This window comes from Girardinichthys multiradiatus, chromosome X (assembly GCF_021462225.1).
Source record: "Girardinichthys multiradiatus isolate DD_20200921_A chromosome X, DD_fGirMul_XY1, whole genome shotgun sequence".
NCBI classification, from domain to species: domain Eukaryota; kingdom Metazoa; phylum Chordata; class Actinopteri; order Cyprinodontiformes; family Goodeidae; genus Girardinichthys; species Girardinichthys multiradiatus.
Window position 1 is genome coordinate 26864329 of NC_061817.1, and position 25125 is coordinate 26889453.

At 40.6% G+C, this 25125-nt stretch overlaps 3 protein-coding genes across 5 annotated transcripts in view; 1 reads left to right on the forward strand and 2 right to left on the reverse strand.

The window, feature by feature from the left end:
• The window catches only part of LOC124862874 (calmodulin-regulated spectrin-associated protein 3-like), a 28914-nt gene extending 12603 nt beyond the window's left edge, over positions 1-16311 (forward strand). The window contains exons 3-18 of one of the 3 annotated variants that reach the window (XM_047357055.1): positions 1180-1320; positions 1508-1594; positions 2254-2286; positions 3009-3147; positions 4293-4432; positions 4515-4599; positions 4690-4732; positions 4829-4884; positions 5092-5164; positions 5241-7338; positions 7428-7552; positions 12844-13109; positions 13207-13300; positions 13566-13690; positions 13789-13907; positions 14014-16311. In XM_047357055.1, the coding sequence (XP_047213011.1) occupies positions 1180-1320; positions 1508-1594; positions 2254-2286; positions 3009-3147; positions 4293-4432; positions 4515-4599; positions 4690-4732; positions 4829-4884; positions 5092-5164; positions 5241-7338; positions 7428-7552; positions 12844-13109; positions 13207-13300; positions 13566-13690; positions 13789-13907; positions 14014-14313 (3924 nt within the window). In that variant the 3' untranslated portion in view covers positions 14314-16311. The remainder of the gene's footprint in view (positions 1-1179; positions 1321-1507; positions 1595-2253; positions 2287-3008; positions 3148-4292; positions 4433-4514; positions 4600-4689; positions 4733-4828; positions 4885-5091; positions 5165-5240; positions 7339-7427; positions 7553-12843; positions 13110-13206; positions 13301-13565; positions 13691-13788; positions 13908-14013) is intronic. The other 2 variants (XM_047357057.1, XM_047357056.1) reach the window with 2 other exon arrangements.
• A 161-nt stretch (positions 16312-16472) lies between these two features.
• LOC124862886 (nuclear receptor subfamily 5 group A member 2-like) lies at positions 16473-20479 on the reverse strand. Its single transcript, XM_047357077.1, has 7 exons — positions 20155-20479; positions 19598-19713; positions 19344-19485; positions 17620-18350; positions 17355-17474; positions 17085-17232; positions 16473-16943 (listed from the first exon to the last, which is right to left on the reverse strand). The coding sequence occupies exons 1-7, from the start codon at positions 20252-20254 to the stop codon at positions 16699-16701; spliced, it is 1602 nt and encodes a 533-aa protein (XP_047213033.1). The 5' UTR covers positions 20255-20479; the 3' UTR covers positions 16473-16698.
• Positions 20480-22346: 1867 nt separating this feature from the next.
• LOC124862909 (heme-binding protein 2-like) lies at positions 22347-24235 on the reverse strand. The gene is made up of 7 exons (XM_047357111.1): positions 24140-24235; positions 23977-24036; positions 23782-23863; positions 23526-23646; positions 22989-23125; positions 22740-22903; positions 22347-22637 (listed from the first exon to the last, which is right to left on the reverse strand). Coding segments are annotated over exons 1-7 (645 nt in total). The 5' UTR covers positions 24142-24235; the 3' UTR covers positions 22347-22558.
• Between the last annotated feature and the right edge of the window lie 890 nt (positions 24236-25125).

Genomic DNA, 25125 nt, shown 5'->3' on the forward strand with positions numbered 1-25125 from the left:
TTTTCACAGATTAGGCTCAAACGTGTGGATTAACTGAGTAGGCCTTTGGCTGGAATGGATTGCTTTTTGACCAGTCTTTTCTCTACTAAGTTCAAATGAATACTCATCCCTAAGGGCTTTTGCAGTGAACTATTCAGGAGGGAGATATACTGATGACTACTAAAAAAATAAAGACTGAAACAGAAACAAATTTAGAAACTCATTATAGATTTGAGGCAAAGGCTTTCTTGATAAAGGACGATGAGCTATTAAAAGAATAACATTACATAGAAAATTATTTTAAGCTTTTTAAACTTTTTTGATAATTGGATAACTCTATAAAGTCTAGTCCAAATGTAAATTTCTCGTTTCTGGAAATATACTGATGAATAAAAACAATAGGTATGAAATTTGAATAAACGCTATCAAAATAGGTTAAGAAAGTTTAAGTTGTAACGCTGCGGTGCAGACAGAGCACAGCTTCTAACAAGTTAACAGGTTTAAAGAATTAACATTCTCGCTTTGACTGAGCTGTTAATGTTGGTACTACATTTTAATGAGCTCAGAGTATTTGATCAGACTCTGTAAGGGTCTCCTGTGCATGAAGAAAAAACCTAAAGGTAATGGTTTTAAATATAAATATGTTTGTATTTATGTTCTAAAATTTATTTCATAATAATATTTATTGTAATAAAAATAATACAATTAGATATGAACACATTCTTTTCTAATTATGTTTTCTTGTCGTCAAGTAACAGCCTCTCATTTCATCTGGCATATCCTGCATGTTTGTTTTAAGTGAGTCATATTGAAATGTTTTACTGTGCAAAAGGTAAGTCAATTAAAGGGAAAGTAGCTGAAGAATGACAGTTCCAGGTCTTGTGTGTAATCATATTACAGGTCTGCTGCCTATTTAATGATTTAATGGATGCACAAACATGGGTCCAAAGTTCACCCACATCTACTGTTGTCTGTGTTTGCCTGGTGAAAAAGTTTGTTGAAAGTTTTTGCTGGTCAACCACTGGATTGTAGTGACCTCTAGAGGATACTGCCAGTATACAATGAAAAGGGCTGCAGCACACGAGATAATATCCGCTGTGAAGTAAACACTGTCTTTCAAAACTAATCAAGCGATTTTCCAGCAATATTGGTTTCTCTAATTGGTTGTCGCCTTATCTTTTTCCTTTGGGATGTTTGCAGAGTGCTCATCTGGCCGTGATAGATGCCTTGATGACAGTGGGAGCCATAGAGACTGTGACTGCAGTGAAGACATGTGGCTCTGCTGATCTTCTAGACGGAGCTGCCAGTTGGGAGGATGCTCTGCTTCATTGGGTTAATGCGGTAAGGAGCAATTCAGAAGAAACACGGCATGTTTTAAATTCACATTTTTGTTGTATTTCCCAGGTTTCTGTTGCAGACGATGTAGTATTTATTTAATATTTTCTAGTAATGTATGACTTATTGTATGTTTTATTAAAAATATCTATGATTGGTATGGATTTTAACAGTTGTTATATTCTGTCCTTAGTTAAACCAGAAGCTGCGAGAACGTACAGAAGGAGCTCAGAATGACTCGCCTCAGTCAGCAGCAGAACCCCAACCTGTTGAGCCTTCTGTGAGTACTGCCGATATCCCGAACAACATTCAGCACATAAACCTTTATAATCTGTTTTAGGATAATTCAAGAGAGTTCTGTTTAAATGGGAAGAAAGAACATTTGCCAAAAGAAGCACAATCCTGAAATGGTGTTTTTGGGAGCAACCAGATATTTTCGCTTTTGCAAATCAATTTTTTTTTATTTTGTTTTTCGAGGTGCAGTTAACTCTGGTAATCTGAAGAGGTTAAAGTGCGCTTCAGTAATGGCCAGTACTTATACTAATGTCATGAAGACTAGTTTATGCCTTTTTAAAGATAAAATACTCAAGTTTACACAAGAACTGCTTTTTTTTTCTCCATTGGAACAAAAACTGTTTATAGAAATGCAGAATCCGTAAAATCTTTTTTATAAAATAAATCAACAGAGCAACAGGAGAAAAAAACACAAATGTAGGGTAAAATTAAACCTCTGCAAACCTTACAAGCAGAGTTTTACCAACTCAAATATTGAGCACCTGATAAGCAAATTTCCTTTGCAATTTTAAGAAACATTTGTGATCTCTTGTCCGGTTTGTCTTGTTCTTCTACTGCATACTTAATAGCTGTCCCTGTGCTCCTGTTTTCCATTCCTCTTTCTTTGTCTATTTTTTTTTGTTACTTTTTCCTTTGCTCTGACAGTGTCCTACACGCTGGTATTGGAAACTTGTTCCTGTAAGTTCCCTCCTTTTCTCTGCATCCTCCCTATCCGTCCATCCTTCCAGTGTCCTCATCAAATTTCTCAAAATTCTGATCAGGTCGGTTTTTTGTTTTTAAATCCCCATGAGCTGGTTTGAGTTTGCATTTTGCATCAAATATATTTGTCTGCACTGAACAGCAACTGCAGTATAAAACTAATGCTGTTGCAGGACGGGGCCAAAAGTTATTATTTATAAAGGCATGAGTGATGCATGAATCATTGTTTAAAAAAAGCTGGACTTTGAAGCTGCCATGTGTAAACTGGTTTCTCAGGTGCTGTGTGTTTGCATGGGGTTTTATCAGAGATGAGTTTAGTCAGATGGCCCCTGCTTTGTTTTTTCTGCAGTTAGACCTGAAATGTTTTCTCTCTCCTACTTCTCTACCTCTTGAGACCCTCTTGACCCCATTTCTCGACTTCTTTTAGCACTGATTTAGTGTTTGTCTTCTGTCACCAACTCAACCATGCTCATCCCATTTTGCATTTCCTTAGCATGACTTTTTGTTTGTCCTCTTTGTCTCACAAAGTAATTCCTGACGTGTCATAAGCAACACTAAGTCATAAAATTAGGGGTGCCCATTTGTGTTTTTAAAATTTTTACTTTGAATTTTAATAAAAACATTAACCAATACATAATTTGATTCTGGCGTTTGTAAAGTCACAGTATTTCATTTGATTTTCTTGTTTGTGTATTTTGTAGCTCCGATACAGGAAGGATAAAATTCCGTTCAAAGTGAAGCCGATCTTTCCAGAGGTGAAGGAAGTTAAAGACCTCTCCAGTGGTTGTGCTCTGGCTGCTGTCATACATTACTATTACCCTGGGCTACTAAGGCTTGAAGGTACTGACACGCTTTTTTAACCTGTGCATTAAGAGGCTTTTCAGCAGGATGCAAATAATAACTCAAAAGTTGGTGAAGGGTCAGCTTTTTTCCAGATTATGAAAACAGACTAATGCCACACAGGCATGTACTTCAGTCTTATTAAAGTACTTTTATCTGGAGCAAAACCGATAAAATCAGACCTTCAACAACAAGAGCCGTCAGGTATACTCTGCCACATCCAAAAACCACAAACAGGACAAAGAGGGAGATGTTACTCACAAGGAATCCAGTATTTGTTTTAATTTCCTGTTGGGGTTAATAAAATATATTTGAAGTTGAATTTAATTTAGAGCAACTTTGCTCCTCACCAGCAATAAAAGCATGGTCCAATAGTTTTTCGCCAGCTGTTTAATTAATTATATAAATGAGGACAAAACACAATGTTCTGTTTTTTAACCTAATAACAATAAGAGACCTATAAAGATTCAAATTATTAGTGAAACATATTTGGTAAGTTAACAACTGATGAAATTGAACTTAAAATAATGAAAAGCTTGATCTTGAGTGTCACGTTTAGCAAAAGACAAAAAGAAAGACTTATTCTTTATGCTTAACAAGTTTAATATAAATGAATAGTTAAAATAATCTGTGTATTTTTACATCTAGAGAACACAAAACATGAATGATGATGGGTCTAGACATTTAGAAGTTTTTTTGAAAGCTATTAATTTATTTTCAACCTGCCATGGATTCTCCTTGGCCTGCTCACAGAGGAAAAGCAAATCAGAAACCATTCACCTGGTTTACACCTGTGAGGATGTTCACACTTTCAGTCCCACTGATGTGGGTACAGTGAAGTCAGCATCTTATTTTAAGCTTCTAGTTCAATAATTAAATGAATGAAACAGCTCTTCAAATAGCTACCTCAGAAACCACAGGCTGTTTACTTATGTCAGCTCATAATTAAATTCATTTTTTATAGCCCCAGTTTACAACAAATGTGATCTCAGGGCACTTTACAAAAGAAAGTAAAATCAGTACAATTGACAGTAAGATTTCAAGTCAATTACATACATTCCAAATTGATTCTAGTTATTCATTCAGTTTATATAATGATAACAGGCCATGCCTGGAAAGGTAACATTTTTACTCCTGTGTGCAAGATGTTTCAATGAAGGACTCCATGTCAGCAGCAGACAGCCTGTACAACCTGCAGTTCATCCGTGAGTTCTGTGACAGCTGTTTGAAGGGCTGCTGTCACCTGGCACTGGAGGACATGCTATACACACCACAGGAGCTTCAGGTACCCTCTCTATCATTATTTGACTTGTACATTAAACAATGCATAATAGTTCTGATGTCTGGCCTAATGTGTCATCCTGTAGCTCAATTTTCTGAGTTTCCTGTCTGAGCTGCTTTACTGGTTAGAAGTGCAAAGGCCAGAATTTGTTCAGCCAATAGATACGTTAGGTAAGTGTCACAGGTTTGTGTTCACCGTTACCCCAGGATAGAATTTAATTGGTCTTACATAGTCATAATGGGGGTCTCCCATTTCATCAGATGGATCCACACCAGTGACACAACATGGCATCAGTGGTAACAGGTACAAAAATATCTGAATTTGAGTTTAGAAGTTATCAAACAATTGTTGAGAATGTTTGTTTAAGCTAGACTAAAACTACATTTTTCCACTTTTCAGTACTTCTCCTTCCATCTTCAAGAAGCCTTTTCTCCCCATTTCATCTTCTGCATCAGGTACAAAGGCAGCACTTGTCACCATTAAGTCAATCAGTTTGATACCCCTATTTCCCTCAGTCATTTTCTTTGTTTCGGTTGTTTTGTGGTGTTGTTTACTTATTTTTGTACAGTTTTGTTTTCCATTGATATTTATTTTGAATATTGTGTGCATCCCTGTGATGTTTGCATGCCTTTACATGTTTGTCTGTGTCCCATTGTACTCAGGACCTTTGACTCAGTCTACCTCAATGTCTCATATAGAAGGAGTTGGAAAGACATGGAGCAAGAAACCTCTCAGGTAGTGCCAAAACATTAAAAAACTGTTAAGTCAACTACTTTAATTTTAGTTTAACTTGCTTTTCACGTTTTCCTAGCCGGCCCTTGTCAGCGGTGTCCTTCAGCATTCCTTTTGGTCTCGACAGTGATGTAGATATAGTGATGGGCAACCCTGTAATAACCCGCTCTATGAGCTCAGATCAACTTAACCCAGCAGGCCAAAACATGAATCAGAAATACACTCCTGCTGAAGACATCAGTCATTTGGTTGGTAAAGCCCCTGGACCAAATGGTCCACAGAGGGCATCATGGGCCTCACAGACTCCTGTTATCCCAAGGCTGGCTGAGGAGAATGGACTTGAGACAAGTGAAACTGGTGAGCTGCCTACCATTGAAGAGGCTCTCCAAATAATTCACAATGAAGGCAAGATGGAACCTCGATTACACCCTGATGGTGCTCCTGATGGCTTCTACCTCCACTCACCTGATGATTCTGTTAGTTCTAGATATGATAGCAATCTGGCACCCATTAGCTGCTCTGCCCCTACACGTTCAGGAATGATGTACCAGCCTAAAGAGTCCATGGAGCCAGTTCGTACCAGAAACACCTCAGGATGTTCACGGGATGACGACTCAGTCTTGAGAGATGGCAGTGTAGATTCAGATGCCTTAGAAGACCTGCCAAAGGCCCAATCGACTCCAAACACACCAGCTTCCCGTGCAAATTCTGTCATTGGCTATATTAAGGACGCACCTGACAGTGGAGTGAAGATGACCAACTTTGCGGAGCGCAAAAAGAGACATAACATGGATTCTCCTAAAGCTAGCGACCCATCTTCCGCTCAGGTGACCACATGGGCACAAAAGTCTGAAGAAAGCCCGAGCAAGAGCCCACAACTAAATAATGAGATGTCTGAACTAGGAGCTCGGCTTGAAGAAAAGCGAAAAGCCATTGAAGCCCAGAAAAAACGCATTGAGGCAATTTTTGCAAAGCACCGCCAAAAGCTGGGGGAACGTGCCTTTATACAGTTAAAAAATGAGCAGTATGAGGTTGGCAGTGGAGAGAAAGGAGAAAATGGTCAAGTTAGTGCCTCATCCACAGAGGAGGATCTCTCATGTTTGGCTTTGGAGGAAGGGCTTGCTCGAATGGAAGAAGAGAAAGAACAAGCTCAACAGCGCCCCTTTGTGGCATATGACTTAAGTGTTGGAGAAGGACCTGTTCTCATAAAAGAGGGCAGTCAGTTTAAAGAAAAGGCAGCTTTGCCAGGGCCGAAGAGCTCTGGGACACCTGGTGAAAAAATGGGAGCTCCTTTAGGAGATTATAACAATGCTGTGTCCAAGTTAACCGCTGCGCTGTCCTCCCTGCAAACGGACATGCAGCGGCTGAGTGACCAGCAAAATCAACTCGTCAAGAAGACACCTGCAGCATCCACGAACCAATCCTGGGTTATTCCTGCCAAACCTAAACCTTCCAGCCCAGCTCCTCCACGCCTCTCACGAGAATCCACCCGTGGTTTAAACGTAACCTCCTCCTCTCCATCACCATCCCGCAAAATGACAAACCATACCGCTCCTCCAAAATCTCAAGTTCATCGGAGAGCTCAGTCTGTACCCCCTAAAAGTCCGAAACACAGTCGCCAAATGGACACAAAATTTCCAACCTTGTCAAGGGTTCTCACCCCACCTCAGAATGTGGACCGCATCCCTCATCTTCGTCGAGTAAATCCTTGGCAGTCTCAAGTTCAGACTTCATCATCCTTTTCTATAGGGGACTCTGGCAGCCTGGATGAGCTGCGCTCATTTGGAGCGACTCCTATCCCCACACCTTCATTGACTCCTATACCAACTCCACCTCCGCATACTGCAGCAGATGACACCCTGTCAGAAGTAGGCTCCAATGATGGACAGAGTATTTTTAGCATGGACATGGAGGCAGGGCGCTTTATCAGTCCTCTGATAAAGAAAGAAGGCCTTGCTAGTGCAGGCTGCAGCTCTGGTGCCCCTTCAGAGTGCTCCTTTGAGAGTGAAGCCCCTGCTGGAGTGTCAAATGGCAATCGCAGTAGTTTAATAGAGAGTTCTCTCTCTGCTTTGGGAGCAGAGAAGGAGGAGGATGATCAAGTGCCTGATGCATTATCAGATTCAATGAGTGACCGAACTGAGCCAGAATGGAACGCAGGAGTTGTTTTGTTTTTTAAGGTTGGTATTACCTCACGTTTTTCTGTTAAGTCATGTTTTATTTGAGTGCATTCATGCTTATTCACCACTACTTGTTGTCCGGATGATAGGATGATAAGGACCGACCAGAGGATGAAATGGCACAGCGAAAAAAAGCTCTGCTTGACAAACAGCAAAGGAGAACAGAAGAGATGAAGAGACGCAAACTTGAGCAGGAAAAGGAAAAAGAATCAAAGTAAGACTTCATTATTTTTCCTCTTATATAAACTGCTCAAAAAAAATAAAGGGAACACTCAAATAACAAATCCTAGATCTGAATGAATGAAATATTCTTATTGAATGCTTCGTTCTGTACAAAGCTGAATGTGCCGACAACAAAATCACACAAAAATCATCAATGGAAATCAAATTTATTAACCAATGGAGGCCTGGATTTGGAGTCACACACAAAATTAAAGTGGAAAAACACACTACAGGCTGATCCAACTTAGATGTAATGTCCTTAAAACAAGTCAAAATGAGGCTCAGTATTGTGTGTGACCTCCACGTTCCTATATGACCTCCCTACAACGCCTGGACATGCTCCTGATGAGACGGTGGATGGTCTCCTGAGGGATCTTCTTCCAGACCTGGACTAAAGCATCCGCCAACTCCTGGACAGTCTGTGGTGCAACGTGACGTTGGTGGATGGAGCGAGACATGATGTTCCAGATGTGCCCAATTGGATTCAGGTCTGGGGAACTGGAGGGCCAGTCCATAGCTTCAATGTCTTCATCTTGCAGGAACTGCTGACACACTCCAGCCACATGAGGTCTAGCATTGTCCTGCATTAGGAGGAACCCAGGGCCAACCGCACCAGCATATGGTCTCACAAGGAGTCTGAGGATCTCATCTCGGTATCTAATGGCAGTCAGGCTACCTCTGGCGAGCACATGGAGGGCCTTGCAGCCCTCCAAAGAAATGCCACCTCACACCATTACTGACCCACTGCCTGTCATGCTGAAGGATGTTGCAGGCAGCAGATCACTCTCCATAGTGTCTCCAGACTCTGTCACGTCTGTCACATGTGCTCAGTGTGAACCTGCTTTCATCTGTGAAGAGCACAGGGCGCCAGTGGCGAATTTGCCAATCCTGGTGTTCTCTGGCAAATGCCAAGCGTCCTGCACGGGTTGGGCTGTGAGCACAACCCCCATTTGTGGACGTCGGGCCCTCATACCATCCTCATGGAGTCGGTTTCTAACCGTTTGTGCAGACACATGCACATTTGTGGCCTGCTGGAGGTCATTTTGCAGGGCTCTGGCAGTGCTCCTCCTGTTCCTCCTTGCACAAAGGTGGAGGTAGCGGTCCTGCTGCTGGGTTGTTGCCCTCCTACGGCCTCCTCCACGTCTCCTGGTGTACTGGTCTGTCTCCTGGCAGCGCCTCCAGGTTCTGGACACTACGCTGACAGACACAGCAAACCTTGCCACAGCCCGCATTGATGTCCCATCCTGGAGGAGCTGCACTACCTGAGCCACTTGTGTGGGTTGTAGAGTCCGTCTTATGCTACCATGAGTGTGAAAGCACCACCAACATTCAAAAGTGACCAAAACATCAGCCAGAAAGCATAGGTACTGAGAAGTGGTCTGTGGTCCCCACCTGCAGAACCACTCCTTTATTGAGTGTTTCTTGCTAATCGCCAAAGATTTCCTCCTGTTGTCTATTCCATTTGAATAACAACATGTGAAATTGATTGTCAATCATTGTTGCTTCCTAAGTGGACAGTTTAATTTCACAGAAGTTTGATTTACTTGGAGTTATATTGTGTTGTTTAAGTGTTCTCTTTATTGTTTTGAGCAGTGTACTTGGATGCATTAACAGATATGGACAGAAATAGCAGTGCATACGATAAAAACACTTCAAGGTTAATCAGCGTTCCTAAGTGATGATAGTACAGACATACAATGGATATATTTTTTAGGTAATGGTTTTTAATTCTGCAAGGTGGCGCAGTTGGTAGCACTGTTGCCTTGCAGCAAGAAGGTCCTGGGTTCGATTCCCGGCCTGGGGTCTTTCTGCATGGAGTTTGCATGTTCTCCCCGTGCATGTGTGGGTTCTCACCGGGTACTCCGGCTTCCTCCCACAGTCCAAGGACATGCCTGTTAGGTTAATTGGTCACTCTAAATTGACCTTAGGTGTATGAATGACTGTGTGCGTGGTTGTTTGTGTGTTGCCCTGCGATGGACTGGCAACCTGTCCAGGGTGTACCCTGCCTCTCGCCCATAGACTGCTGGAGATGGGCACCAGCTCCCCCGCAACCCATTATGGAATAAGCGGTAGAAAATGACTGACTGACTGGTTTTTAATTCATTCAATTCAATTCAAAAATACTTTATTAATCCCAAAGGGAAATTAAATGTTGTAGCTCATATTATGCAGGTTTCCTCAAAGAGACGTTGTAGATGCTGATGGCTGTGGGCAGGAAGGATCTCCTGTAGCGCTCCGTCTTACAGCAGATCTGAAGACGCCTTTGACTGAAGACACTCTGTTGTTGTAGGACAGTCTCATGAAGAGGATGCTCAGGGTTCTCCATAATGTTCTTCATTTTATGAAGAATCCGTCTTTCCACAATGATCTCCAGAGGAGTCCCCAGAACAGAGCCAGCCTTTTTTATCAGCTTGTTGAGCTTTTTTAAGTCCCTGGCTCTGATGCTGCTTCCCCAGCAGATAATGGTAGAGATCACACTCTCCACAACAGACTTATAGAAGATATGCAGCATCTTGCTGCAAACACCAAAGGACCTAAGCTTCCTCAAGAAGTACAGTCTGCTCTGTCCCTTCTTGTAGATGGCTTCACAGTTGCATCTCCACTCTAGTCTGTTGTCCAGGTGAACACCGAGGTATTTATACTCCTCCACCACCTCCACTTCTTCTCCCATGATAGAAATAGTTTTTGAGTTATTCCTGTTTCTCTTAAAATCTACAATTATCTCCTTTGTTTTAGTCACGTTCAAAATGAGATGATTGTTTCCACACCATGCCACAAAGCGGTCCACCACCTTCCTATACTCAGCTTCTTGTCCATCTCTGATCCACCCCACGACTGCAGAATCATCCCGAGTATTTCTGCAGATGACAGGATTCTGTCTTGTACTGGAAGTCTGAGGTGTACAGAGTGAAAAGTAATGGTGAGAGTACAGTCCCTGTGGTGCCCCTGTGCTGCTGACTACCTGGTTAGACTCACAACCCTTCAGTCTCACAAACTGTGGTCTGTTTGTCAGGTAGTCTTTGATCCAGGAGATTGTTGAGGCCTCCACCTGAGTCTTCTGGAGTTTCTGACAAAGCAAATCAGGTTGGATTGTATTAAATGCACTGGAAAAATCAAAGAATATGATCCTCACAGTGCTGCTGGCTTTGTCCTGATGATAGTGGGTTTGTTGAAGCAGGTGTATGATGGCATCTTCAACTCCAACTCCACAGCGATAAGCAAACTGAAGGGGGTCCTGATGGTTTACTGTTTGCTTACTCAGGTGGGCCAACAGGAGTCTCTCTAGGACCTTCATGATGTGAGATGTCAGGGCAACAGGTCTATAGTCATTGAGGACTGGTGGGTGAGTTTTCTTTGGTACCGGAACAAGACAGGAGGTCTTCCACAACACAAGAACCTTCTTCTGGGCCAGGCTAAAGTTGAAGAGGTGCTGCAGAATTCCACAGAGCTGCTCTGCACAGGCCTTCAGGACTCTAGGGCTGACATGATCTGGACCTGCAGCCTTATTCATATTCAGTCTCTCCAGTTGTCTCTTCACCTGACTTCTTGAGACACACAGGTGGAAGGGGGAAGCAAAGAAAGTATCAGCATCTTCTGATATGGTTGAAGGCAAACATGTAGAAGCAGAAGGGTCTAGGGCTGAGGTGGAAGATAAAAAATGTGAGGTGTTACTGGACAGCTGTGGGTCCTGTGGGTCAAAGGAAGGTGGGATGTCTGTTTGGCTGTGAGCAGGAGAGGAGGATGCGAAGCTTGTTTCTGAACTGAACCTATTGAAGAATGTGTTCAGTTCATTGGCTCTGTCCAGACCTCCATCGGTCTGATCATCCTTCTGCTTGAAGCCTGTGATCTTCTTCATCCCTGTCCACACATCTCTGATATTGTTTTGCTGGAGCTTGCTCTCCAGCTTCTTCTTGTACACCTCCTTGCTGTCTCTTATCTTGACTTTAAGTTGCTTCTGTAAACTCCTCAATAATTCTCTGTCTCCCTCTCTGAAGGCTCTTTTTTTTCTTGTTAAGCAGGTCCTTCAGGTCACTGGTGATCCAAGGTTTGTTATTGGGGAAGCATCTCACGGTTCTGGTGGGGATGATGTTATCCACACAGACGTTTATATAGTCTGTTACACACTCAGTCATGGCATTGATGTCCTCTCCATGTGGCTGGCACAGTGCGTCCCAGTCTGTACCCTCAAAGCAACCTTGCAGAGCTTCTTCAGCTTCCTGTGACCATTTTCTCACAGTCCTCTTTATTACAGGTTGCCTCTGAACAAGGGGCTTATATTTCGAGTAGAGAAAAACAAGATTGTGATCTGATTTGCCTAGAGGAGGTCTTGCTGTAGAGATGTATGAGTCCTTGACATTTGCATAAAACAGATCCAATATTTTGTTTTCTCTGGTAGAGCAGCTGACAAACTGTTGAAACATTGGAAGTGTAGCAGAGAGTGAAGCGTGGTTAAAATCACCAGAAATTGCCACAAAAGCATTGGGGTTTTGTGTCTGTAGCTTAGCAACAACTGAGTTGATGGCATCACATGCAGCGTTGGCAACAGCGGAAGGTGGAACGTAAACAGTTGCCAAAATAACACTGGTGAACTCTCTGGGTAAATAATATGGACGAAAATTTACTGCCAACAGTTCAATATCTGGACTGCAGAGATGACACTTCACAGTTACATGTCCTGGATTACACCATCTGTTGATACTGCCAGTCCACCTCCTTTACATTTGCCGCTCCTCTTTAAATCTCTGTCTGCTCGTATGGTTAAAAAGCCCTGCAGAGAGACGCTGGAGTCGGGGATATGATCCTGCAGCCATGTCTCAGTAAAACACATGATACTGCATGCCCGGTACTCTGGCTGGGTCTTTTGTAGGGCTTGGAGTTCATCCAACTTGTTTCCCAACTCACATTTCCCATCATAATCAACGGAAGAGATGGTTTGAACTTCCTCCTTCTCTCTCTTCTCTTAGCTCCTGCTCTGCATCCACGGTGTCTCCTTTTCAACTCATCAGGGATCTGGGGTTGTAGTTGAAGTATTATTTGAGCTTTTGAGATATTAATCAGCTGCTCCCGGTTGTGAGAAACAACCCCGTTGCCATGGCAATGCATCATAACAAATGTCCAAAAATAGAAAGTATTAGGAAAAATCCTCCAAGCTGCACAGCATCTGACACCGGAGAGGACAGTTGTCCAAAAAAAAAAAAGAAAATCATATTTGCGTGTGTAATTTTTGTATTGTCAGTAATCATACATTTTGATGTTGTATTCCATATCTCACTCTGCTTTTAGCAAACCCCAGTGGATGATCATTGAAGGCTGGAGCAATAAGAATGAAGAAACACCCCAGACCCCAACCACCCCACCAGCAGAAGGGACTCCCCAGCGCAGAGGAGACTTCACCAGGCAGGAGTATGAGAGGCGACAGCAACTGAAGATTATGGAAGATCTGGACAAAGTGCTGAGGCAGAAACCCACCACAGTCCGTGGTGTAAAGAAACAGAGACCTAAGACAGTTTTCAGAGATGATTCAGTCTTGTCCAATAGTCCTGTCAAGGGTAAATGCTTTTGACACTACCACCATAATGTTTAAGGTATAGTTACCTTATCTCTGCTCTTGCTTTTTATTGTAATGTGCTCCGGTTCTCTCTGTAGGAAATAGATTGAACAAAGTGTACTCCCACTCAACGTTGAACCTGTCCTCAATGGCTAATGACTCTCGAGGTCTGACTGTCAGGAAATCTCCAAGGTAACCTGCACAGACATTATGGTGGAGGTTTATTTATGTGGGGGCTTTAAAAGTTGGAGCTGTGGATATTTGCTGTTGGAAGCTCAAATAACATTACAATAAATGTCAGAGAAAGAGGACCTGGATAATGGATTTTTACAATGACCATGTATTTGCTTGTGTTTATCCGTCTCTAGCTGCAGTTGCTTTGGTAATTATCAGGTGCAAAGGTGATTGGGACAAATAATGTCTGTAATAAACTTCTGTGACTAAACCTTTGTTTTAGCCAATCACACTCTCCCTCTCGGTCACGGCTAATGTCACCAGGGCGAATGAGTGCCCAGAATGGTGAAAAGGACTGGGAAAATGGTTCCACCATTTCCTCCCCAGCCTCCATCCCAGAATACACAGGTCAGTGACAAGTTTGAGGCTAAAGATTGTTTAAATAAAAAAAGTGAGCACTGTTTTATATTTAGAACAGAATACCATGTGTGAAAACTGTTTTTCAGGACCAAAGCTATACAAGGAACCTAGCTTTAAGTCCAACAAGTTCATCATCCATAATGCAATCACTCGGTGCTGCCTGGCTGGCAAGGTCAATGAACCACAAAAAAACAAGATTGTGGAGGTAAACAATGCTGTAATGTCACAGTCCTACTAATATGCCCACGCTACCATGGTTAACATTCTAATACTTACCAACTCTTTTTCTCTGTTGATGTTTGGCTTTTCAGGAAATGGAAAAAAGCACAGCCAACCACTTCCTAATCCTCTTCCGAGATACCAGTTGCCAGTTCAGAGCAGTTTACACCATGAACCCTGAAACTGAGGAGATGGTACGGCTCACTGGCATTGGCCCACGTAACATCACACCTGAGATGGTGGAGTCTATTTACAAGTATAGCTCGGACCGTAAACAGTTCACTGTCATCCCGTCCAAAACCATGTCAATGAGTGTTGACGCCTTCACTATCCCTAACCACTTCTGGCAGAAGCGCCCAGGAACTCCTAAAAAGCTTAGCACTCCAAAATAAAGATTTGCCTAAAGTTGGGACGGATGGTATTTTTCAGGAAATCAACCCAAATTGACTCAGCTTCTTTTTTATTTTGGTTTCCTGGCCAGTGTGGAGTGTCAGATTGTTGTGTTGGAAAAAATGGCATGACTTCTCAGACATTGGTCAATTATCAACTTGGACCCGGAGAACCAAACAGGTAAAAGAGAGAAAAATGAGACAATAGAAAATGAGTCAATCGCTCCTTAAATGTAAGTAAAATAATTAATCTACAGAGATTCTAACAGGCTCTGCATGATCCACTCAGATTGTAAAATGTGATGGGACAAATTTCATTTGGATAAAAAAAAAAAAACTACTCTTTTCCCCTTTTCTCCTCATGCCTTGCCTTACCTTGCCATGTCTGAGTCATGTTTTTTGACTCGAAAAGGGAGGGGGAAATTACACTACCTTGGCCCGCACAACAGTAGTTTGGGCAAACGCAGCTCCCACTTCCTCTCAGTTTTGCCAGGATTTCCTTTTGCTGCCTTTTCTTCTTCCAGGGCTCCGTTTCCCTCCAGTCTACTGAGACAAAAGGCTCAGCTGTGATTGGAAATGTATAGGTAGTTAACGCTGCTCTCATCTGAATGTAGGGCGCACACTACCCGCTCTTTGTCAGGACCAGAAAATACATGTACCATCATAGGTGGTCCCACAGTGGACTGCACTGTCAGAGGCTACTTCCACTGCAGATCATTTGACGCATAAGAAACTGCTTGTGCCCCATACTTTCTGCACTCCAGTCCAACTCTTCTTCAGCCGTAGACATCTGGATGTTTTTTTGATACTTTTTTGACATGTTTTGCTAGCCACTGATTGAGTCTTTGGGAGCTGGTATAAGAAAAAATCTTCTGTGATGTTTATGTCTTCATTTGCTTTTTCATGGAAATAATACTTGAGAAAACGGAAAAAAGACAGACATGAAGGAGGGCTTCGTGTTTCTCAGTACCAGAATAAAGCTCTGTATGACAATGATAATCAGTCTTAATTTAATATATTCTGAATGCTGAATTCATTTTTTGATGATTTGTAAAAATTAAGTTGACCTTTGTAAGCTACAAATAAGCTAGCCTGCTGCTTAAGCATTAGTAAGATGTATGTTTGAGATGACGGTGAGTGAATGAGAATGAATATGAGTTGTTCAACAGGAGAAATTGCTGATTCTGTTTTAGGATAAATAAATCCTTTAGGTCACTGATCTTGTTTCCAAATGCATTATTCCCTGTTTATATGTCCAGGCATATGAACAGTAGGTTTCTTAATGAAGGATCATTTTGGACTGTAACAGCCCTCGTCTACCCCACAGTCTCTTGAGACTCCTTCATGTACAACTGGGGAATGTAAAATGCCAAGTTTTGTTTCACAGAAGAAGAAAAAACTCCAGAATTGTTTGTTTGATTAATTTAATATTGGCACAAAATCTTGTAAATTAGTTTTTTGTTTGCAGTCTTGCAGCACTACCACAGTTGCCATAGGGCAGCTATGTTCTTTTAAAATCACAGAATGCCTCCATGTAATGTGGTGATTGAAGGGGATTCCTGTGGATGAAATGTTGAAATCGTAAATGAGAAATAAACTGTTTAAAGAAGTGTTTGTTGGGGATTGCATGTAGATTAAATGGATATTTGTATTTATGTACTTGTGAAGCTGCATATGTGGTAGTAAAGACCATATATTGATTCTGTGCAATTCTCCCCAAAGTTCCCTACATCACCCAGAGGTATATTTATTTCCTTTTGATTTATTTGACAAATTTATTTTTTAGTTTAAGGTTCTACTTTGTCCTTTTCTCACCATTTCTTCTCTGTTGCTTTTTTTTAAAATTAGGGTTATGTGTCAAATTTCCATTTCAAAGAAAATGTCATACATTTGTTTTGTTTCTTCTGTTTTCTAATCTGTGCCAGCACATTTTGTATGTTTATTTCATCAAGTGACTCCTTGGCAACTGGACCAGAAAAATAAAATCCTTTTTAAATCATCCATATAGATTTATTTTTATATATCTGTATAATCATACTTATTTTTTAAGACATAGAATCTGCATGTAGACGGGAGACCTTTTTTTTTTTTTTTTTTTAAGAGATTATCCTGCAAAGTGAACATTCTCTATGCACTTAAGTGAAACAAAAGTTATTCGTAGACACAAGATTACTTGCCTTTATTAACAGTGTATTTTATTTGCATTTGAACAGTTTTGCTTTTCCAGTTTATATAAAGTAAGATGATGCTTGGATCCTAATTTTTACAACTCTGCCAAAAGAGTACAGGATTATTTGGTTGTGGTAACACTGATAGAAACCTTCTCATAGCATGATCCATCATCTTCATAGAACATCTTTGAAGTTGATGACAAACCGCAACACCGTCCTAGTGCTTGCCATGCAGCATCTCCGCAATTAGAGAGTTGCAGGGTAAATCTCCAAGGAGGTGGCGCTGGTACAAATAGTCCTCGACTTGCAAGCTAATGCTGCGTACTTCTGGGAGACGAAGAAGCAACTGCCCAAACTTGTCTGAGTGTCCCGGGTGTCTTTGCTGGGTATGTTCCATGAGAGCCCTGTTCACCCTCTCCTGAGTCTGCTCTACTTGTCTGCGGTTCTGCACTGACTTCACATCTGATGCATTCAAAAACAAAAATGGTTTGAGCACTGACAGCAGCTGCGTTTAAGACAGACAATATGGTCAACGATAAATACATGACTTTAATGTGTTAAAATTAACTAGTTTAACAACTGTATTTGAATAAAAACACTAACCTGGGTTGAATAGGACAAGGTATTTAAGACAGACAAACTCATGCCTGTCAAACTGGAGTGCCTTAAGTTTGAATACAAGGTCTTGGGTCCTTAATACTAAGCTACTTAATGTCATTCCAGCCTGGGAAATAATGGTTGACACTTCAATCTGCGTCAGAATAAACCATAGTTAGTAATCAAATATGTGAGTGATGAAAATAAGCACAATTATTCTAAAACTGTCGAGTGCAAGATTGCAGCTCTTAGTGCAATGTGTGTCTTATACTTAACCTGTTGACCTGTGACCAGATAAATACAACCTTCTTTGCCGTAAGTGACTTGTCTGCAGAGGTGATCTAGGACCAGCAGCTCACTCCAACAGCTTTGCAGCAGCACCATCTGATCATCCACCTATCAGAAGCACCATGTTGTAGTGTAAATTAAAGACTAAAACCCCCAGTGCACAGGAAAATACAGAACTCCAGAAGCTACTATAGATATAATGCTGCTGCTAATGGGTATGTGTGTATATTCTAATAAAGCAAAGTTTTCTCACCTTGAGCTCTTTGAAGAGATTGCTGTTTCTGGCCCACTCCACAAGTCCAAATAGAGTCTGGTCAGCTATTTTGCACATGATACTGAATGTATTTAGACAGTCATGCTTTCCTCGATTGGCCTGCTCCCTTTGTAGACTAGCCAGGACTTTGGTGCATAGCTGACCCTCATCTTGTTCACCCTCCAAAAGCTGGTTAAGAAACCTGGGAGGAGTGGTCGGTGGAGGAGTTGTTGATGTCTGAGTCGCAGCCTGGGAAATAGCAGGGGCTGAGCTTGGTGTGCAGCAGGGGGGTGTTGTTGGTGTTAATGAATGTTTTGGGTTTGAATGGACTGGATAGTGTGAGGGAACTGGGCTATAGCTAAAGCTGGGCTTCCCTTTATCCTGTGAGTATTCAGGGACGGTGCAACAAAGTCCACGGAAAGGCATGGATGGAGGTGTTAGCACTCGATGATTGCTGATTGTACAGTCCAGAGTTATAGGTTGACAACTTTGCTCCATTCCAGATGGATACACAATGTGGGATAAATGAAGAGCAGCAGAAGATGATGAATTGCTTGTTGGGCCACTTATCCGATGAAAGTCATTTGAAGACTGGGGACCAGGTGTTTGCCTAGTGTCTATCTTAATTCTGTAGGGATCAGTATTCGCCTTTTGCTGTTTCATCTGCCTGTCCCGTCTGTACAGGGGCCCAAATCTATTCCTGCCACCTCTCATACGATCTGCTCGTACAGCTGAAGGCAGAACAGAAGTCATATTTAAAAGGGTTTTAACCAGGACTTAAAGCATCTTTGGCAAAAGTTTGAAAATATTTGTCAGTGCCTAAATGCAGTAACACACTAAATTAAGGTATTATACTAAACCCACAATACACATTCCTTGTACGTAAATTTAGCTGACTCTAGAATGATTTATTACTTTACCAAGAGATTTGCAAGAACTGTAGTTTTGTTTTTTGTTTTTTAACATCACTATGGAGAAATTCGTCCCACTCTTTATTTTCAAATTCTTTTAATTTTCCTATCTCAATCCAGGCTTTGACTAGGCCATTCCAAAACTTTAATTTTTGCTTGCTATTCTGGGATGGCCTTGCTGGTGTCCTTTAAATGCCCTTCTGTGTAATCCAAGTCTGTCTGAGGTTACAAACTAAAGTCATACATGTACATGAAGAACATGCAAACTCTATGCAGAAAGACCCCTGGCCAGTCGAACCCAGGACCTTCTTGCTGCAAGTCAACAGTGCTACCAAATATGCCACTGTGCAGCAGCAAAAGTCCCACTTTTGTTTTATCTGTCTACACAATATTTTCCCAAAAATCATGAAGATGCTTTTTTGGTAAATGTGAAACAGGCATTTGGATTTTGTTGGCCAGCACTGCTTTTTATCCCTATAGGTTTTATTTTGCCCAGATTTTTTTTAATATGGAACAATGAGCACTGCCGTCAATCAGATATAATTAATGATTTTTTAAAGGGGGCAATTTATTTTCACAAAAGATCAGATTGGTTTTGGTAAGCATGTTTCCCTTAATAGATGAAATCCTGCATTTAGTACATACTCAGGTTATCTTTGTCTGATATTACAATTAATTTGAGGATCTGAAAAACTTTAAGTATAACAAAAACAATTTTGAAGAATACATCTGTAATAGCAGAAATGCTTTTACACAACCTTGCGTGTCACAAAGAAGCAGAAATCATGTTAAAAGTGGTGAGAGCTTAAATACCTTCTTTCCTCATGCCTACAGCCAAACACTTCTGGAAGCGGCAGAAAGGACAGCGCTTTCTTTGGGAAAGGTTCATTGGGCAGCTTTGTTGCTCTGAACAGGTATAATGCTTGTTATTCTGAACTGAGCGTTTAAAGAAGCCCTGTGAGAGAAAGAAACATTGCTAGTACATGGCTTCTGTGGTAGGCGAAAAACTAATAAATTTGGATCCCCTTGATCACAGAAAGACAGCAAATCAACAGCTTATCCCATACCTTGCAACTCTCACAGGTAAGCAGTCCATAGTGGTATCCTGATACTTTGTCACCACAAACCGGACAGCTCTCCTCTGACTCTGGCCTGCTGCCTGCTGCAGTCTTTTGTTCCTGAGCTGCCCAAAAGACAGCAGAAACATTAAACGTTTCATTTTTTTTTTTTTGACACTGATTATGGGTGAAGGAATGTAGTAAGACCAATGCCGTTGACATGAAATGAGGTTTATTGCTCAGCTGTGGAGAGAACATTGAATAGTGCAGGACCATCCCTCTGTTGCACAAAGTACCTTATCACTCATCTAGATTTGTTCGACTCTGATAACATGTATGACCCTTACATAATTTCTAGACCCTGTAACAAGTGAAAACTGTTGCATTTACTTTAAAGTTTCAAAAAACCAAAATATTTTTAAGTAATTATTTTCTATGCAAAACAAACAAGGTGTTTTAAAAGCACTCATTGTTTTTTGTCAGCAATACATGTACATTTTATGAAATAATTAATATAAAAAGTATTTTTACAGATCCAATAAACGTGCAATCTATCTTGTACTTACGTGTTGATGAGCCCTCCTGTATTAATAAAACTTCTGGATGGTTACCAGAGTAATGGGCAGGAGGCTGGGGCTGTTGTACGAAAAAACCATCTATGTCCATCTTCTTTGGACATTAACTTCTCAGTCAGCTCAGTTTGATCTTCATTGTTGCAAAGCCCAGGAGACAAGACAGTCACAACGGGACAGCCAGAAAAAAGCCAGGCAGTGGTCAGGCCCAGCAACTTTGATGGACTGACAAGTGTTAGAGGCCCACATTTGGACTTTGGTCCTTAGTGGGTGTCATAAAACCTCTCCTGATTGGCACTCCTAACCAGTCAGTATGTCAGCAAGCAAGCTAGTCGACCGACCCCGTCATAGGAGACAGATAGCCACCTGCTGGAATCCTACTAAAGTGAAATCACTTCTGGATCACTGAACCATTCTGAAACCCAGCAGATAAGATAAGAGCCCATTAAACAGAACACAGGACCACTGCCAAACTACAGACATTCTGAATTTATGTCAGGTTCTCTTGTAATCCTGTTTTTTAGGCTTTGCTAATTGTGGAAAAAAGGTGAAGGAGCACCAAAATTACATTTAAGCACAAGCACTGTACTTTCCAAAACATACTATAACATTCTATCCAGCTTCCTGCAAAAATGTGCAGTGCATAAAAATTTCAGAAACACCGCAATAAAATTGCTCATTAATTTACTAAAATGCGAATTCAGATTTTCCATTTGCTTGCTAAAGTCTCAGCTACTTCATTTGCTAATTTTTTTTATTAGTGTTCAGTGTAAGAGTAGAGTTAGTTCTTTATTGCACTGAGCATCAGAGGTTTTGCAAAAATCACTTGTTTCTAAATGTCACCAACACTGATGATAAGTGTGTTTAGGTGTTAAGGAGAGTTTGATATTCTCTGAAAGATTTGTTTATGTTTGGTGTGATAAAACACCCTTCCAAGATTCATTCTTACCTTTTATAATCTCATACGAGGTCACCATAAAACCCTTAACTATACTCTAGCTGTTGCATAGAAAACAATTTCTGCAAAAACATCTGGTTATAAATGTTTTAATGCACTGCCCGTTATATTTTCTAGTCATCAGTCAGTCATTTTCTTCCGCTTATTCCATAGTGGGTCGCGGGGAAGCTGGTGCCTATCTCCAGCAGTCTATGGGCGAGAGGCAGGGTACACCCTGGACAGGTCGCCAGTCCATCACAGGGCAACACACAAACAACCATGCACACACTCATTCATACACCTAAGGGCAATTTAGAGAGACCAATTAACCTAACAGGCATGTCTTTGGACTGTGGGAGGAAGCCGGAGTACCCGGTGAGAACCCACGCATACACGGAGAGAACATGCAAACTCCATGCAGGAAGACCCCCAGCTGGGAATCAAACCCAGGACCTTCTTGTTGCAAGGCAACAGTGCTACCAACTGCACCACTGCCACCAATATTTTCTATTGAACATTAAACATTTAATTTTAGTGGAAACCTGTTGAAAGAACATAGTAGCAACTGTTTTAATATTTTGCCGTGTATTTGAAAAGCAAGCATTTATTTAAAACTGTATGGTTACAGTAATTTGTATATAAATGAAAGGGACATATTTTCCCTGCAGAGTAGCAATATTGCAAAGGTAAGGCTATACTCCCATTTAGTTCTACAGAAAATTTATAAATTGAGATTTGGTAAATTCGTCCAACATTTTTCAGGGTCAGCTGAGGTTAGACAAACCCCAAACTTCAAACCAATAAATGTGTTATTGCATTGCAGTATATAACAGGTTGTATAACAAAATTTGAATATATTATCTTAACCTTCCAGACAGTGCTGCTAGTGATAAGATACGCTCAAACACATGAACCTAAACTGATCCAGTCGCAGAGTGACGTCAACAACCTAGGGCAACATAAGTGAATGGTTAACAAGGCAACCTTCAAATATTATATATCATTTCAAAATAAGTTCTCGATTTTCTTTCTTAAATTAAATATTCAACATAAGGTTGCATGTATATAATTTTCCTAAAATTGCTTCATAAAAGGTTTTTATGGAATCCAGGTTGCATGAACTTGTTCGACCTTAGTAGTGCCATCTTTTGGTTTGGATGTGCAAAGCTCTAGTATACATATCTTTACCCATTTGCTTTTTAGCATGTCTAAAATCATTCAAAAATACAGGACTTGAAGAATAAAACAATTGCTGCAAAAGACTACTTTATTTTCCAACAACACCAAAAATGAAAGCAAACACAAAAGTTAAACTACAAAATTCTTGTAATCATGTATTTGTTGTTTTTGTATTCAAATAGGGGTTATATTTTATTTTAGGTGAAGTTTAGCCACACCATAGGCATTTCCTGCAGTGATATATGCAAAGGATGTGTCCTAGGGATAGGGGGGTTGACCTTGTCACTCACTGCCGAAGCACACTGGATCCCCCTCAACAACGTACCACACCTCACTGTGTCTGTTTTTCTTGGGCTTTGGACTGCCAGAGAAACATTAAAAAAACACACAGAAATGTTAGAATATGAGTTCCATACACTAGGCTTGTTTTAAACTTTGTTTCCAATTGTTGTCATTTTATTACCTGTCATATCCGGCTGTGTAGTGGAATCCTTTCCTGTACTGTGCTCTGGCAGTGTCAAGAGCGGTGGAGAGTTCCTTAGAGTACTTATTATCAGAGAAGGTGTGCATCATTTCTCCATGGCTGAGCACATAGACATTCATAGCTGGCATCTCTTGGATGTAAACCTGCAAGTCAGCAAATTTTCCTGATCAGCAGGAGCCAAAAGAATGATCTCAGAGAAAAAGATTAAAGCTTCATCATAAGGTTTACAGCATTATTAGTTGGTTTTGGGGGATTCATCTGATATTCCTCTGGCAGCAAGAAACTCATGGTATAGACATCCCTCTTAAAAATGCTCTTTTCTGGAATTTTCATAAGAACAGGAGCAGTCATATTGATTTTTTGGCCTGCAAGAGAACACAAATCACAACAAAATATTGTAAATTGCATTTATTTACCAAAAAGCAAATACATATATTGTGTCAATATACAAAACAATTGGGTTAAATAAAATTCAAAATTTAGACAGAACCCATATTTACAAAGAGTGAAAAATGACCTCAATCTTTCAATATGTCAAATCAAACCATTCACTGACAACTTTTGAATGAAAGACACCAAAGAAATGAGATCAAATGTTTTCTGCAGTGTGTTCTGTATGCAAATGTTATGTTGATGTTATCTCTATTGTTGTTTATGTGTCACGTTGTGTGGAGTTTTATTCTTCAAATTAAATCTTTTGTCTCAGCAATAGCTGTAAAAAACAGGGTGAGTGAAAACAATGGTATGCTCCAGTCACATACTAACCTTTTTCATTTTCACCAGTGATATACCCATACAGTCGCCAAAAAGATGGTACCATCATCAATTCCATAGAGAAGGTGGTGTAATCAGTTGAAACCCATTTCACAGAGTCATAATGACGCACCTGAAACATTTTGTGTCATATTTGAAAACACTCTCCATCAAACAATGATAGATATAGGCACCAGACAATGAATGCGCTTCCAAACATATATGCACCATTTTCATTTTCATTCAATTTGTTCTCAGAGACTCGCACCTCATATTTAGGGGTCTTGCAAATCAAGTCAAACAGCAGGCACTGCTCTGTCTCACGACAGAATTCCAGCAGGGAAGAGTTTCTGTAAAGTCAGAAAATAAATAATATTGTCTATGCATACATAAGAACATGTTAAAGGACTAACTACTTGTGGCAGATGCTGAGTTAAAGCGTTACTGAGTTAAACATTCATACCCAACTCTTGCCTCAGCTGTTAGAACCAGCAGAAGACCAATAAAACCTGAAAGACAAATCCTGAAACACACATGTGAAGTTTTTTTTTTCTTTTTCTTTACTAAATTGAACTTTAATGCATTTCAGGTAACCAAGAACAGTGGTAATGTAAAAATGTACTTACATTGCAGCTCAGTGTTGAGTTGTCAGTGTCCCAAACAGGAATCTCCTTACACTGACCCAAAGCAAGTATTTATTCCCCTCTGGTTATGAAAGGAAAACAAGCCACTCCCTTAACTCCTAACTCAAACCAGACAACAGAGAGGCAGGACAAATCTCCAGAAATATAAGAATGTGGAAATACTTGTCTCATTTATATGTTTTGGAACCTAGCCTTTTTATAAAATAAAACTATAGATATTCACATAACTTAACATAACTTCACAGAATGTTGCAGAAAGTCCTTTGGTTGACTTCAGACAATGTGACATAAAGGTCAACAACAGTAACCTTGACTGTCACATTATGCAGTCATCAAACCAGTAACAATTATGCACCATATTCCTGTCTCTTTGGACTAACAAGAGAAGTGTGATTTTCTTCTGGCTGTACTGTAGCTTCTGGCAGAAATGCACAAATGCTTTTTTAAACCAGAAATACCAAACAATCTAAATATGATCTTTCTAAAAGTTCAATTTGCTTTAAATATTACCAGATATTTCTTTCTTGTTTCTCCTGCCAAGACATAATTAAGTGGGCACAGCTTGTTGGATTGACACTTTATTTTACAAAGATAAATAAATACATTGTCATGACAGAACATTCTCTGATTGTCTTGTTCACACGCAGTTTTATTTAACAATGGACTGTAGACAAAATATTCTAAAAACACCTCGGATCAGGTTCGCAAGTAGACTAAAGGAATTAGTAACACTGATAAGACCTTTTCTAAAACTCTCACAATACCTGTTTTGTTCCTGCAGGACACCCAATCTGAACTGGGAGACAGAATGGTCAGCTACGCCCACGTGTATAATGGACAAGAAACTATTATGCAACTGAAAATACTAAAAGATAGTAAGAATGTTAATAATGAATATAAATTTTAAATATATAAATATAGCTAAAATATTCAGTAGGGAAGCAGTTACTACCACTGTGGGCTCCATC